Genomic DNA, 15,669 nt, shown 5'->3' with positions numbered 1-15,669 from the left:
AATTATTGTATCAAATATCAAAAGATTAAACATGACAAGGGTCTATTCTTGCATTTATTACAAATAACGTAAATTTATGTTAAATTCAGATTTAAATTTTTTAATAGATTTTTTTATTAATTCAAAATAAAAATAAAAGATTAAAGTAAAGAGCATTTATTCTCAGCCTAGTGTATTGGTATCGTTATTATTGCAGGATTTTAAGGCAGTTTTTAACGGCAAGGCACAATGAAAATCTTTAACAATGAAAAGATAAATTACCCTGTTCAATTAAAATATCTTATTATAGGTTATTTAATTATTATAGTAGGAATTTTGCAGACATTTGCCATAGCCAATTATTACAAACAAAGTAAAATAAATGTCTGCAAAATTCCAAGTAATAAGGTATAATTGCCATCACTAGCATCAAGTCTTTTAAAAACCATTAAAAAACTCGAATTTTGCTTTAATTCATCCAAAATCAAACAAAATTTGTATGTAAAGAACATTAATTCTGAGCCTAATGGATTAGTACCGTTATTATTGCGGGACTTTGGGGAAATTAAGACCATTAAAATTAACCTGTTCAATTGTAAATATGTAAATAAAATCAAAATTCTTTGTCAAGAATATATCATAACAATAGTTACAGGTAAATATTAAATATCTTATTATCCCTTTAATTAATTATTATAGCAGTATTTTTGCGGACATTTGCCATAACTGGTTAGTAAAGACAAAGTAATGATAAATGTCTGCAAAATTCCAAGTAATAAGGTATAATTGACATCACTAGCATCAAGTTTTTTAAAAACCATAATTGATAATTAATTGGTTCCTGCAGATCAAAAACCAATAAACTTAGCATTGATCATATAAGAAGTATTTAGTGAATGTGATCAAATATTATCGTTCATCATAAAATGCATTGTTGTATAAAATTACACATCATACAACGTTTTCCACATATTTGACTGCGAATTCGGCAGTGGTTAGCGGATGATTGTTGTAGGTCGGCCGCGGTGCCATGCCGCCACGGCCCTACGCGCTGCGCACACTGGTGCATTCAATCTCTTATTATTGGCGTGATTGTTGGCCTAATATCACAAAAGTCATATGTATATTGTTTGAAATTTAAAGCTCTTCATTTTACTAACTGGGTTGTATATACCTAATTTATGTATTAACGGAGTAAAATCAGAAAAAAATGAACTAGACACATTTGAAATAACAAAAATCGTATTTAAGCTACAATTATTATATATTAAAACTATGAAATACCAATAAATGTGTTATTTTCTTGAAGTAAACTTTCTTTAGAGTAGTTTGAGCTTCATACGATTATTTTAAGTAGAATAAATCTGTAGTTATAACATTTTCCGTAAAACCTTGCAAGTTTGATTTGTCTCGCCGCCATTTTCTAAGATGGCGGATTTTGCTGAAGTGGGATTTTTTGGGAATTCTCAGGAAATGTTAAGGAGTGTGTCCCAAACACATTCCAGAAGAGTTTACCTTTGAACTAATTTGTTCTAGGTTAGGGTCTTTTTTTGCATAACTGTCCTGTACTACTAGGCCTGTGAGGCTCACTCACCTGAGGTGCTGGAAGTTCTAGAGATAGGGTAGGCCTACAATTGGAAATTTCATTTCTTGCCTGTTCAACATCAGTAATTGAAGTATCACTATCAAAGTCTTCAGGTCCAGGATTCCAGATTTCCCCACTTCCAGATGAAAAATCAAGAAGAGATTCATCAGAGCTTTCATAATTTTCACATACACCATTCTGACCAATGTCACTATCAGGATCGTCGGCATCACTTTCAAGATCTTCTAAGTCATCAAAAGCGTTCAACGCATATCGAATAGCACTAGAATTGCTTAGTTCACTCATTTATAAATAATTTTTCTATTATAATGTTCTAATAAAACAAAAACACTATATAGGATTGTAAAACAGTCGTACACAACAACAAAACAGACAACAGTCAATGCCGGCAGACGACAGCTGACCAACGGCAACAATCCACAAAATCCAAAGACTTATAAAACAGATAATATTCGTTTTTGGATTGCCGACTGCCTTCTAAATATAAACTGACTGTTTCTCTTCAGTACTATATGAAAACTATTAAAATCGGGCGACGATTATTGATTTTCTGGCTGTAATAGTGACGCGCTGCAAAAGGTATCGCGATCGCGACTTTAGCGTTTTAAATAGGGTTAAAATAGTCGCGATCGCGACTCATAGCGGATAGAGGGTTAACCCTCCGAGTGTTAAGCGTCGCGTAATCGACGCACAACACACCCGCCGTGGTGTTATGCGTCGCTTTTGCGACACACAAACATCGTTTACGGCGAAGGCTCTGGGACTGACTGAATCAGATTGAACTGGATCGAGATTGGTATCGTTGTTTTCGGCAGATTCTAAGCTTTCTCCTGATGTCTGTTTCTAGACGCTTTTCATTTTAGTTCCGAAAATATTGTAGCAGACAGCTGACGTGCGTATTTGTAAACAACTTGGTTAACCTCGCACCGATGACTGATGTGTTTTATTACGTTTATCATTGTTTTAGTGTTAAAAATAAAAAGTAGTGATATACATGGTGCATTATAAGAAGATTTAAGTGATTTTGAAGGGCTGGTTGATGATTCTGAAGAAGTAGGTAGTGATATTGATGTACATTGTCGGCTAGATTCCTAGCTATGGTTAGGCCATGCATTTTTAGCTAACGCTAAATGTATGAAATCTGTTTTTCACCCATAACTTATTTATTTGCAAATTTACTTCATTATATTTTTGTAATCCTTAAAAAATTTAGAACAAAGTGGCTATTTTAAAATACTTGTAGACTTATAAATTATAAAAATTTATTGAGCGCAAACATAATTTTTTTCGTTTATTTTATAATTTTTGAGAAATGTTAACCCCACAAAAATTGTTGAAAATTTTTTTGTAATGTTTTATATTGAACCCATAATTTCCCAAACTAAATAATATATAAAACAGTATACTTTACATTATTTTTAAGATTCTAAGATACATTTTAATAAAACCCTGCAATTGTGTAATAAATGGGCGGACATTAATACCATTACTATGGACACTTGGAGGGTTAAAGAACAGTATTTCAGAATTCGTAACAGTGAAGTTTTTTTAATGTGATTTATCATATTAAAATAATGTCAGGATAGTAATTATGTTTTGTTAACTTGTTCATAAAGATTTCTAGACAGCTAAAGGTAACTCTTAGTGGTATTACACTGAAACTATTCTCTACATTACAGCCTTCAGAAACATATTTCATAAACTGCATTTTAGCACCTTGAAATACAAAAATTTCCGGGGGGCTCCAGACCCCCCTATCCTGAGAGACTATTCCTTACCCCCCCCCCCCCCCAAACAAAATCCTGGCTACAACACTGCAGTGGTGTATCATGATTTATTATGGGGAATACCACTAAGTTACAATGTTACAAACACTTTTTAATTTTAATTTTTAAAACAAAAGAGGTTGTACCATTTGCTAAGAGTTCAAAGAACTATAATGTACTAAATTTTAATCAAAACTAGTACAGCATTGGGGGTTGTAGCAACTTGTTAAGGGTCAAAGGAAATATCAAATTTTAATTAAAATCGTTCGGCCCATTTTTGAGAAAATTTTATATTTTGTTTGCTTTATTTTATTAATTTTTATGGGAAAATAACCATTGAAAATTAAAATTTAAAAACAAATCAAAAACACCTGGAAGCATTATGGATTAGTACCCACAAACAAAATATCATCCAAATCGCACACACGCGCGCACACCCACACACACACACACACATACACACATCACTTTGAAAACCACTTTATGGGTTCAGGAGGATGTAAATTGTATATAGGTAACTTCAACTCGAAAATGTTAAAAAACAATACTTTGTCCATATTAGGGGCACAAAGTAAAAGTTAAGACGTATCTCTTATTTAACTTGCCCAAGGAGTAGCCATTGATACTATCTGTGAGATTCTCAACAGTATGGTGCCAATTGTTAGTTGTGCAACATAACTTTTTGCCTTGATTATTTTAACATTGCAACATTCATTTACCTCCATTCATCATTGTCTTTCCTTCTACAGAAGGAACATATCTAAATGATTCAAAATCTTGGGCAAAAACCCTCTTCACATTTTAGTATATAGAAATATGAAAAAAACTATTGTTGTGACGATATGTTACGCTGATAGAAAGAATGAACTTGGGAATTTATTATCAATGTGCGACAATGGTAACAACTAAAACACTAAAAGCCAAATGTGCTCGATTAATTAAACAACTTACTGATAAAAAAAGCTCATCATCAAGTGGAGTTACTGGAATTGGGGAAGCAGTATTCTTCAATATTTTTTTTATAAAACAGTTGTCAGAAAAATGTTTTTCACAAATTTTTCGTAAAAGTAATTGATTTGGTGGTAGCTGGTAGAGAGACTCATCTTCACAATAACGGATCCACTGCTTGCAAAGGTCTTTGTCATGAGATGGGAAACAATAAAACTTAATAAATTCATCAACCATACTAGTACTAAAGCACCAATCAACAGAACAAAATTTTCCTTCAATAGCATTTATCTCCATCATCTGAAACAAAAAGATCAATTACATCTTTGAACTTAAGTTGTTTAAATTCATTCCCATTGTTTATAATGACTCATTAAAATTATATAAAATTGTTAAAATTCGGTTGTTATGAATCTACAACCAAGGGCAGATATCATATTAACTTATTAATCAAAATATGTATTAAGTGACATGTATTATGTGACCGTGGTACACATATATGTAGACATTCAATCTATATGAACGGGTACGCGTAATTGGCTAAATCCGGAACTTTGTAACCCCCTCTAAAATCCCGAAATCTACAAAGCCTGTTGTTGTTTCTTTTCGTCTATAAATGAAAGTTTCAGAAACTGAAGAAGGAGCTAGTAACTACAAAAATTCAGTGTGTTTATTTGTACATTTTCATCAATTTTTGTCATTAAAATAAGCTACAAAATCTTTAAAGTTATGGTTTAAGATCTGTGTTTCTCTGCAATTAAACAACAGTATATTAGACTGGGACGGTTGCGTTGTCCTGTAATCGAGCTACTAGGATTAATTATTACTGTATTGCACTGTGTATGTGATACTCCCTGGTGTGGATTAATGTCCGCACTAGTGAGTACTATAACTATGTGCAGTGCTATCCTGATAATTAAACCAATTTGATAATACCAAGGCAAAAATGTGGTTCCGATTCCACTATAAACTGTACAGTATGTCCCTTAGTTGCCATTAGCTGTATGGGCTATTAATTAACAGCTGTGTCTAAGGAATATGCCGGCCTTAGTCACCAACACGACTACAAGATCACGCTACTCATCCTACACTCATCTCCATTCATACTTGGCTTAAAATACCTACCTTTGTATGGTCACCATTTCAAAGAAAAAGTATTAGTTAATATGTTTAGAATATCAATGTCAAAGGAACAATTAATTATTTGCAATTGAGTTTCATCTACTTTAATACTTTCTTATTAAATGGCGACCATACAAAGTAGGTATTTTAAGTCCTTTGTCATTGTCATTATGCATAGGGCAAATTGTGCTTCAACAAATGTTGGTGCACAAAACAATATTCATATTTCTTTTGACAAAGCCTTTGAAATGAGGGGTCACTCAATAGGGGTTGCTATTTAAAAAAAATAAGTCACCAATACCCCCTACCCTGTAAGGGACGTTAAAAAATATTTTTGATGTAAAAACTGTGGATCCTTTGTTAAAAATCAATGCCACAAACAGAATATTTCTATCTATTTAGGTTAAAAAAATACACATTTGTTCCAATACTTAATTTACACACTGTATAATGTCAGTTCTTTTCAATATTTAGTAGTATTGAATATTTGGTAGTATACTTAATTTGGCCTTACAAGTAAATAAAGCCTATAACACACTCTAATAAAAAATGTTTGACTTACCCTTTTTATATGGCAGCTATTTTTTTCAATTACGACTTGTGTAGAAGGCTTAGGAATCTCAAGAAGAACATGCATTCCAGATGTTATATTAGTTCCCTTAATGTTCTCCAATGGTACATTACATTCTTCAGCATTTGACTCTCTTTTTTGTTTTTTCATGGCTGGTTCCTGTTAAATACAAAAACGGTTCATGTAAACAAAATTTATTTTGTAGCCTTCTATTAAAGCTACCAAAATTTAACTGTGTTGTCTTTGTGAAATCTCAAATGTACTCGACAGATATTATTTTTTAAATTTTAAGAAGAGGAATTAAGAAAACCTAAGGTTAATCCATCTCCTATAAACTTTTATTTAAAACTACTAGAGTAATTAAATGGGAAAAAATATATATGGCTGTCTCCATAACACAGACATAATACCAATTCGTAATCTCCACAATTGACCCAGTTAATAAATAATTGAGTTTGTTTCCTTTTTTCTAAGAAAATGTTCTATTATATTTCTCGGTTGGTTTTTCATAACATATGCAGTACCAGATATTTCATAATCATAACAGGGCTGATTGCTGCAACATATTACCATTGACTATTGGATACAGAAGTTGTTGTATTAATAATAGTCAAAGATATTACTTTGTTACAAATAAAAATAAACAATGCAAAATTGCGATTTCTATAGAAATTTCTGTTAATCTGATAACAAATTTTGCCCTAATTGGTCATTGTTCACTTGCTTTATTAGCAAGCTTTATTGATTTACACAAGCGTGGTTTTTAATCCTACTACTATCCTACTAATATTATAAATGAGAAAGTTTGGATGTATGGATGTATGTTTGTGACAAGTGAACGCCAAAAATACCGGTCGGATGGGATTGAAATTTGGTGTGATGATAGCTCACTTTCCCGATTAACATATAGACGCATTCTTATCTCAAAAGTCCTTTCGGGCTCCGCTCCATTGGCTCTGGAGTTTCCCATGTTAACCTTATAAAAGTAATCATATTTCAAAGGAATAAAAGCATTTTGTAAGCTGTTTCAAATACACAAGTTGGTTCTATGTTATTAAATATCATTAACCAATTATAAGGTTTACCAACAGGGTGCAGTGCTATTACTTTTTTTGTATTTATGACAACATCTAATTTCAACCAACTCGCAAAAAAAATGCTGTTAAAAATAGTAGAATTGCAATAATACATTAACTACTAACAAATATATATGTGGTTTGGTTCATTGACTTAAAATATTGCAGTTGAGTTAATTGTATGCAAGTTAAACTCATTCTAAACACATTCAAATATTTAACCAAACTTCTCTCTGTTGGTTGTTTAAACTTTTAAGTGTAAAAATGAAGCTTTTCAGTTTAGTTTTTCGTTAAACTAAGTGTTCTTAAATGTCTAAAAGAAAATCAAACCTTTCTCAAAGCTCAAAAAGAGCAAGATGGATGAAGTTAGCGAGAATTCGAGAGGAATCGCCTCAAGCAGAACAGCACAGACATGAGCAGGCTGAGCGACAGGTAGTCCTCAGACAGTTAGAGGCTCCAGAAGAGACTGAAAATAGGCGGCAGCAAAATGCTCAGTATCTAGCCACCCAGCGAGCAACAGAAACTCCAGAAGAGACTGAAAATAGGCGGCAGCAACATGCTCAGTATCTAGCCACCCAGCGAGCAACAGAAACCCCAGAAGAGATTGAAAATAGACGACAGCAACATGCTCAGTATATGGTCTTACAACGAGCAGCAGAAACCCTAGAAGAGATTGAAGCTAGACGGCAACAACATTCTCAGTATCTAGCCACACAGCGAGCTGTGGAGACAAATGAAGAAAGGGAGGCACGTAGACAAGCAATTGCTGAGAGTGCAGCACGCAGACGTCAGCTTTTAGCAAGAAATATCTGGGCTGGATTTGAATGTGCAGCTTTCAACTATGATGCAGAATTTGAATACCACCTCCATTCGCAGCTAAAAACTGATAGAATGAATAAAGAATGTGTTTTCTGTGGAGCATTGAGGTGGAAAGAAGAACCAGAGGGGATGTGTTGTTCAAAAGGTAAGATATCTATTCCAAGGTTGGTGGAACCAGTAGAACCATTAAGAGAACTTTTCATAAATGATACAGAAGAATCACGTCAATTCCTCAGCAACATTAGAAAGTACAACTCTTGCTTTCACATGACGTCCTTTGAAGCCGATAAAGTTGTATCAATGCCTGGTTTTTATCCAACATATACGATTCAAGGACAAGTATACCACCGAATCGGATCATTGCTTCCTGAATTAAACAGCAAGCCTCAGTTTTTGCAACTGTATTTTTTGGGGGACGATGAAACTGAGGAACATTGTCGGATTGTTCCAGGTGTTCAAAGAAGGACAATAGAAAAGATTCAACAGGTATTAAATGAAAACAACACTTTGGTCCAGGAGTTTAAAACCGCAATTGAGAACATGCCTGATGAAAGTTGTAAATTAGTAATACATCCTGATCGGGTTTTGCGTGGACAACATGAAAGGCGCTACAACGCACCTACTACCAACGAAATAGCGGCTGTTATAATTGCAGATGGTGAAAATACAACAAGTCGGGACATTGTCCTACGTAAACGAAACGACACGTTGATTCGAGTTTCTGATACTCATAGATTCTATGACGCTCTCCAGTATCCTGTAATTTTCTGGAATGGCCAGGAAGGTTATCATTTTGACATTCCACAAATTAACCCCGCTACTGGATGCCACACACCTAACAAAAGAGTATGGTGTATGTATTTTTATGCGTTTCACATTATGGTGCATCATAATGATTTTAATCTACTGCTGCGATGTAAGCAACTGCTTAACCAATTCTTGGTGGATATGTATGTGAAGGTGGAAAGCGAACGCTTAAGATTTATATCACTAAACCAGAAGAAACTTCGAGCAGAGAATTACATTCATCTTCAAGATGCTATAAGAGGTGAACCTAACGTGAATCCTAATAATTTGGGGAAAGTTGTGATCCTTCCATCTTCTTTTGTAAATAGTCCACGTTACCTCCATGAGTACACACAAGATGCTTTCACCTATGTACGTAAATATGGGCGACCTGATCTATTTATAACTTTAACATGCAATCCTGGTTGGGTTGAAATTACAGAGGAGCTTATGCCAGGCCAAAGACCAACTGATAGGCACGATCTTAAAGCCCCTGTATTTAAGATTAAAGTTCAAAAGTTAGTGTCTCTTCTTACAAAAGGAAGAATTTATGGCGAGGAACAATGTTTCATGTATAGTATCGAATGGCAAAAAACGTGGACTGCCTCACGTACACCTATTATTGTGGCTCAAAGAAAAATTACATGCGAACAATATTGACGACATAATAAGCGCTGAAATCCCAGATTCATCAACATATATGTGCCTGCACAACATAGTGCTTAAGAACATGGTAGGTCCCATAATCCAACGTCCCTATGTATGAGGAACAGAAAGTGCACTAAACAGTATCCCCCGAGCTCTAATAAAAGATATACAGACAAGTGACAATGGATATCCCGAGAACAGAAGGAGAGCACCTGAAGATGGAGGATACACTACCTCTATAAAAATTCGGGGTAGACAAGAAGAGATTATTATTGACAATGGCTGGATCGTCCCCTATTCACCTCTGTTAAAAATAAAATCTTCAAGGCTCATGTAAATGTAGAGTTTTGTAGTTCAGTGAAAGCCATTCAGTACATATGCAAGTATATTAATAAAAGGAGCGATCAGGCAGTTATCACCGTTGAGCCTGAAAACATTGTGCCAACGAAGCTGCATGGCGTCTTTTGGGACTGCCACTTCATGAGAGACATCCTACTGTCACGCACTTGGCAGTACACTTACCTAATGGTGAAATAGTCTACTATACGGATCAAAACTTTGAAGAGGGAATTACGACACCCCCAAAGACAACACTGACACATTTTTTCCATTTATGTGAAAATGACAATTTTGCAAAAACATTATTGTACGCCGAAACACCACAATACTACACTTGGAACCCAACTAGAAAAGAGTGGAAGCGTCGTGTTCAAGGGACGTCCATCGAGAACTGGCCGGGAGTGAAATCAAGAGATGCTCTGGGCCGAGTGTACACGGTGCATGTAAGTAATTTTGAATGCTTCTGCTTGCACATGCTTCTAAATAAGGTTAGAGGACCAACAAGCTTTATAATGACCTCAAGAAAGTGAATGGACAAGAGTATTCAACATTCAGAGAGGCGTGTGAGGTGTTAGGGTTGATGGAGCATGACAATCATTGGGATGACACAATGGAAGAAGCGGTTCTATGTCGCTCACCAGCAAAACTCAGAGAACTTTTTGCTATTATGATCAGTACTTGCGGCCTATCTAATCCCCTTCAGATGTGGAATAAATACAAAACAGCACTAACAGAAGATATAGCCCATATGTTTCAAGAGGTTGATGAGCTTATAGAAGGCCGCATTCATAACGAAGGACTTAAGATAATAGAAGACGAAGTTTCTTCAATAGCAGGGAGGAAACTATCCGATTTTTGATTACCTATGCCACAAAGAGATGAGCAACTTTGTAATGACGTTATAAGAGAACTTAACAACTACGATAGGGTGGATTTAGAAACTCAAGTTCGAGAATCAGTCTCCAAGCTATTGCCTGATCAAAGGGAAATATTTATAAAGATAGTACAAAAAGTAGAAACTGAAGACGGGGGTATCTATTTCATTGATGCACCATGAGGAACTGGAAAAACATTTCTATTGAACTTAATTTTGGCACAAGTTCGAAAAGATGGCAATATTGCTATTGCTATAGCTGTTGCTTCATCAGGTATAGCTGCAACTTTACTAACTGGGGGACGCACTGCACATTCTGTATTTAAACTGCCTCTTAACCTAACAAAGGAAGAAATGCCTACATGTAATATTAGTAAAGGTAGTGAACGGAGTGTAATTTTGGAGTGGTGCAAACTCGTTGTGTGGGACGAGTGCACAATGTCGCACAAACGTGCAGTGGAAGCAGTGGACAGAACTCTACAAGATATTCGGGGCAACTCGACTTTGATGGGTGGTGTAGTTGTTTTGTTGGCTGGTGATTTTAGGCAAACATTGCCTGTTATTGAGAGAGGAACCCCCGCAGATGAAATTGATTTGTGTTTAAAATCATCTTGTTTGTGGGCCAAGACAGAAAAATTGTACCTTAGAACCAACATGTGAGTTCAACTTTTCAATGATGAAGACGCTGGCACATTTGCCCAAAATCTATTGACAATTGGAGAAGATCAAATTAAAACCGATTCGGAAGGCAAAATTGCTCTAACAAGTTAATTCTGTCACCCTATGAGCTCTGAAGATGAACTAATTAGCAAAGTTTTCCCTGACCTCCAAAAAAATATCATGAACGATAAGTGGGTGTGTGAAAGAGCAATATTGGCTCCAAAAAATGAAACAGTTTCCAGGTTAAACAATAAAATCATCCAGAGATTAGACGGCAACACCTATGTCTACCGATCAATTGATACTGCCATCACAGATGATGATACTGTTAACTATCCACAAGAGTTTTTAAACTCTTTGGAATTAGCTGGTGTACCACAACACCAGCTGGTGGTAAAGGCGGGAGCTCCAGTGATCCTAATGAGAAATTTAGAAGCACCAAGACTGTGCAATGGAACCAGGTTGATCGTAACAGAATTAGGCAGAAACATCATAAAGCATCATCAAGTTCTCCATTGAAGATTTTCTGTTTAAATAAAAATGTATTAAAAAGAAAAAGGATTATTTTATTTTATTTTATGTTATTTATTTGTTTTAGTTTTCACTTTTATTTTACGCGGGCAAAGCCGCGGGTACAAGCTAGTCTTCAATATAATAAATTACATCTAATTTATTCAATTACAACAGAAAAATTTGTTAAATGGAATAAGTCATCCAACCCCAAAGGGTTAATAAGCATTTATACTAAAGGTTATGTTGTATACACATAAATGTTGTTTATTGATTTTTCCTACAGTATGGGCAACGAGAGTATGCAGTTGGCAGCAGCCAATACTAAGACTAGACTAGCACGACGCTGCAACATTGGCCGTTGACTACCACTCAGCCGTCATCGCAGGCTGTGGCGACCGTAATTAAAATTTACTAAACAATATTTTTAAATCAACTGGTATAAATTTCCACCGTGGAGACAAATTTGTCAAGCCTAAGTATATAATATTAATATATTACAGAAATTAACAGAGCAAAACGTGATAGTATTGTACTTAAAATATATTAATGTACCGGTAATCATTTATTTATCAATTATTAGATTTGGAAAAAATGCTCGGTCCTTGTTGGTTCTTTCAATGTTACGTGGTAAATAGGCTTCACCCTCAACTGCACTCTCTGGTGGTCCATATTTTAGTTTAGTTAACTGACTGGGAATCACTAATTTACTGTAAATGACCAATTTAAAAGAGATTTTATAAATAAAATTTTAAACTGGAAATGTGACTTACAAAGCTCAATACTTCTACTGTAGTTGGCTCTACCTCAGCGCTTTCTATATATATCTCCATTTCTTCTTGATTGTTGAACATATCAACAGCATTATTTACCACAGCTTTTGCATGATTTTGAGAAATGGTGCTAGTGGGTAGAGCTAATTCTTTTCCCCCATATACCAACGGCTCATTTGCTGGAAGCTCACATGCTAATGGCTCATTTGCTGGAAGCTCACATGCTAATGGCTCACTTGCTGACAGCTCACATGATAACAGTTCATTTGGTGGCAGAAGCTCACATATTAATGGCTCAGTTGCTGGCAGCTCACATACTAATGGCTCACTTGCTGGCAGCTCAGATACTAATGGCCCATTTGCTGGAAGCTCACATGCTAATGGCTCACTTGCTGACAGCTCACATGATAACAGTTCATTTGGTGGCAGAAGCTCACATATTAATGGCTCAGTTGCTGGCAGCTCAGATACTAATGGCTCATTTGCTGGAAGCTCACATGCTAATGGCTCACTTGCTGACAGCTCACATGATAACAGTTCATTTGGTGGCAGAAGCTCACATATTAATGGCTCAGTTGCTGGCAGCTCACATACTAATGGCTCACTTGCTGGCAGCTCAGATACTAATGGCCCATTTGCTGGCAGCTCACATATTAATGGCCCATTTGCTGGCAGCTCACATATTAATGGCCCATTTGCTGGCAGCTCACATATTAATGGCTCAGTTGCTGGCAGCTCACATACTAATGGCTCACTTGCTGGCAGCTCAGATACTAATGGCTCATTTGCTGCCTGCTCACATAATAATGGCTCACTTTCTGTTTGCTCACATACTAATGGCTCACTTGCTGCTTGCTCACATACTAATGGCTCACTTGCTGTCTGCTCACGTAATAATGGATCACTTGCTGGCAGCTCACCTACTAATGGCTCATTTGCTGTCTGCTCACATAATAAGGGCTCAGTTGCTGGCAGCTCACTTACTGTCTGCTCACATAATAAGGGCTTACTTGATGGAAGCTCACTTAATAACGGCTCACTCGCTGACGGCTCACCTCCACCTTCCTGCAAAGACATACACACCTGAAAACAAATATTCAGTACGGTAAAATAATAAGCCACGTCACTTTGAGCCCCAAAGACCAATATAGCTGTCATAAACAGTGGTAGAAGGGTGGATTATTTGAGCCCTTGAGATCCATAGTGGCAAAGGTCTTTTTTTTAAACTCAAGTATTTTGTACCAATGGATAACACTTTTTTAGTTCTATTTGTGGGCAAAGTGGTATAAGTCAATTGCAATCACCTTCAGAGGAGATTTCAGAGGGAATTTTTTTTTTCTCCCAAACAATCAGCTGGTATCTTCGGCAATTTCATTTAAAAGTATTAAAGTATTAAGTATTAAAGTATTAAGTATTAAGTAAAGTATTAAAGTACAGTGGTTCAAGTCAGACTTGTACCACTGCTGCAAACAACATTAGTTCAGTCAGTGACTAGTACCCAGGCCGAGTGTAGGAGTTTTGCCGACGGGTATCAGGTAGAAAGGGTCCCCATCCATGAATTCCACATACTGCGGAGTTTTGCCAACGGTTGTGGGTTGCGCGAGAGGGAGAGGGGGAGAGAGAGAGATTACATGTGACCGTGAGGGTGGCTTCCGCTAGGGGTGGACAAACCAGGCAGGATGCTGACTGTGTTCAAAGTAATGGAGTTATGCACCTCTGACTGTGAAAGGAAATGTATTGAATTTTTAACCTAACCTAACCTAACCTAACTTAACCTAACCTAACCTAACCCACTGCGACAAGCGCATAACTGCCAAGCGTAGACAACCTTGACAATCGCTCTCCCTCCTCCCTCCCTCCGTCACACTCTTTCTCCCACCACCACCGTTGGCAAATCTCCGCTTCAAGAGGTGGCCGAAGGCATCCCCCCATCTACCTGACACCCGTTGGCAAAACTCCGGTTCCCACCCAGGCCGCCTTTAACTCCAGGCCGCGGCCTTCGAAGTGGCAACGTCGCAAGTAGGGTTGTAACAGCTGTTTTGTTTGAAAGCAGCTAACGGTATTTAAGTGTATTTACGAAAGCTTGGTTATTTTCAATTTATATTGTTTTGGTTTTCAATTCCGTATGTTTTATTTTCAATATTTTATTGAATTTATGTTCATAAATTTAAAATTAAATTGATAAAGTGCAAATTAATGAGCTGATGTCACCTGTCTGTCATGTTATCTTATGGGACGTCTGACACTAAACAAACCTACTTGCGACGTTGCCAATTGTTAAAGGCGGCCGTGCTTGTACTACTCTGCCACTTCATAGACTGTGACACAAAGTATGGATAAACAAAGTTAAGGTTGTTGTTTTTCTGAAGTTTTCAGATCACGATTTTTTAAATCAGTGGCTGTGGTTTGTCAGAGAAATACCCTTAAAAATGCTATACAATGAATGCCTAAATTAAGAAATGGAATTTTGTGAAATCAACATCAGTAAAAAGAAAACGTGAAATAGGCCTACAGTACATTTAAAGACAATTTCACTCCAGCCTTTGTATACTAGTCAGGGCAGTACAGAGCAAAATAAAACAAGATTATGTTAGATTTGTTGCCCTACATGCCCCCGGTCAAACATGAGTTCTACAAGATTGTTGATACGCCAATTGCAACAAAGGAGCGTCCCGTTTCAGGCTCAGAAGATGACTAGGAGGATGAAGATTAATAAATTTATAAGGCCTACAGTTGATGTAGCTTAAATTATGCTTTAAGTCGATAAAAGTTAAATTTTGTATTCATTTGATAAAAAAATATTTTACTAATTTACCTAGCAGTTGCATGAAAATATTGTCAAGACAGAGTGGTATAAGTCATTTCAACCCCTACAGAACCACATCATACAACAAATTTCTACTAATCTATATTTATAAAAGAGGAAGTTTGTATATATATATATATATTTGAACGTTATGGACTCACAAACCGCTCGACAGATTGTAATGAAACTTTCAGGCATTATTAAGCATTATTCAAGGATGGTTTGTGTGAAGTTTGGTGCAAATCCGTCAAAAGGGCTCCGCCCCAGTGGCTCTAGAGTTTCCCATGTTAACCTTATGAATACTTATAGTTAAATGGAATTAAAGAATCTTAACAGCTGGTTCAACTAAACAATTTGATTCTGTAATGTTCAATCAAGGTGTATGA

At 36.1% G+C, this 15,669-nt stretch overlaps 1 protein-coding gene across 1 annotated transcript in view; it reads right to left on the bottom strand.

Annotated features, from left to right (window-relative positions):
- Positions 1-974: 974 nt before the first annotated feature.
- Positions 975-15,669, bottom strand: part of LOC128983671 (uncharacterized) — a 36,068-nt gene continuing 21,373 nt past the window's right edge. The window contains exons 2-6 of the mRNA XM_054403057.1: positions 12,478-13,542; positions 5,984-6,151; positions 4,303-4,599; positions 1,574-1,762; positions 975-1,079 (exon numbers count right to left, since the gene is read on the bottom strand). Coding sequence (XP_054259032.1) covers positions 975-1,079; positions 1,574-1,762; positions 4,303-4,599; positions 5,984-6,151; positions 12,478-13,542 — 1,824 coding nt within the window. The remainder of the gene's footprint in view (positions 1,080-1,573; positions 1,763-4,302; positions 4,600-5,983; positions 6,152-12,477; positions 13,543-15,669) is intronic.

The sequence above is a fragment of the Macrosteles quadrilineatus genome, unplaced genomic scaffold, assembly GCF_028750875.1.
Source record: "Macrosteles quadrilineatus isolate MER2022 unplaced genomic scaffold, UCM_ALF_1.0 Scaffold_1__1_contigs__length_201487025, whole genome shotgun sequence".
Taxonomy (NCBI): Eukaryota; Metazoa; Arthropoda; class Insecta; order Hemiptera; family Cicadellidae; genus Macrosteles; species Macrosteles quadrilineatus.
This window is presented reverse-complemented; position numbering and strand designations above follow the sequence as displayed.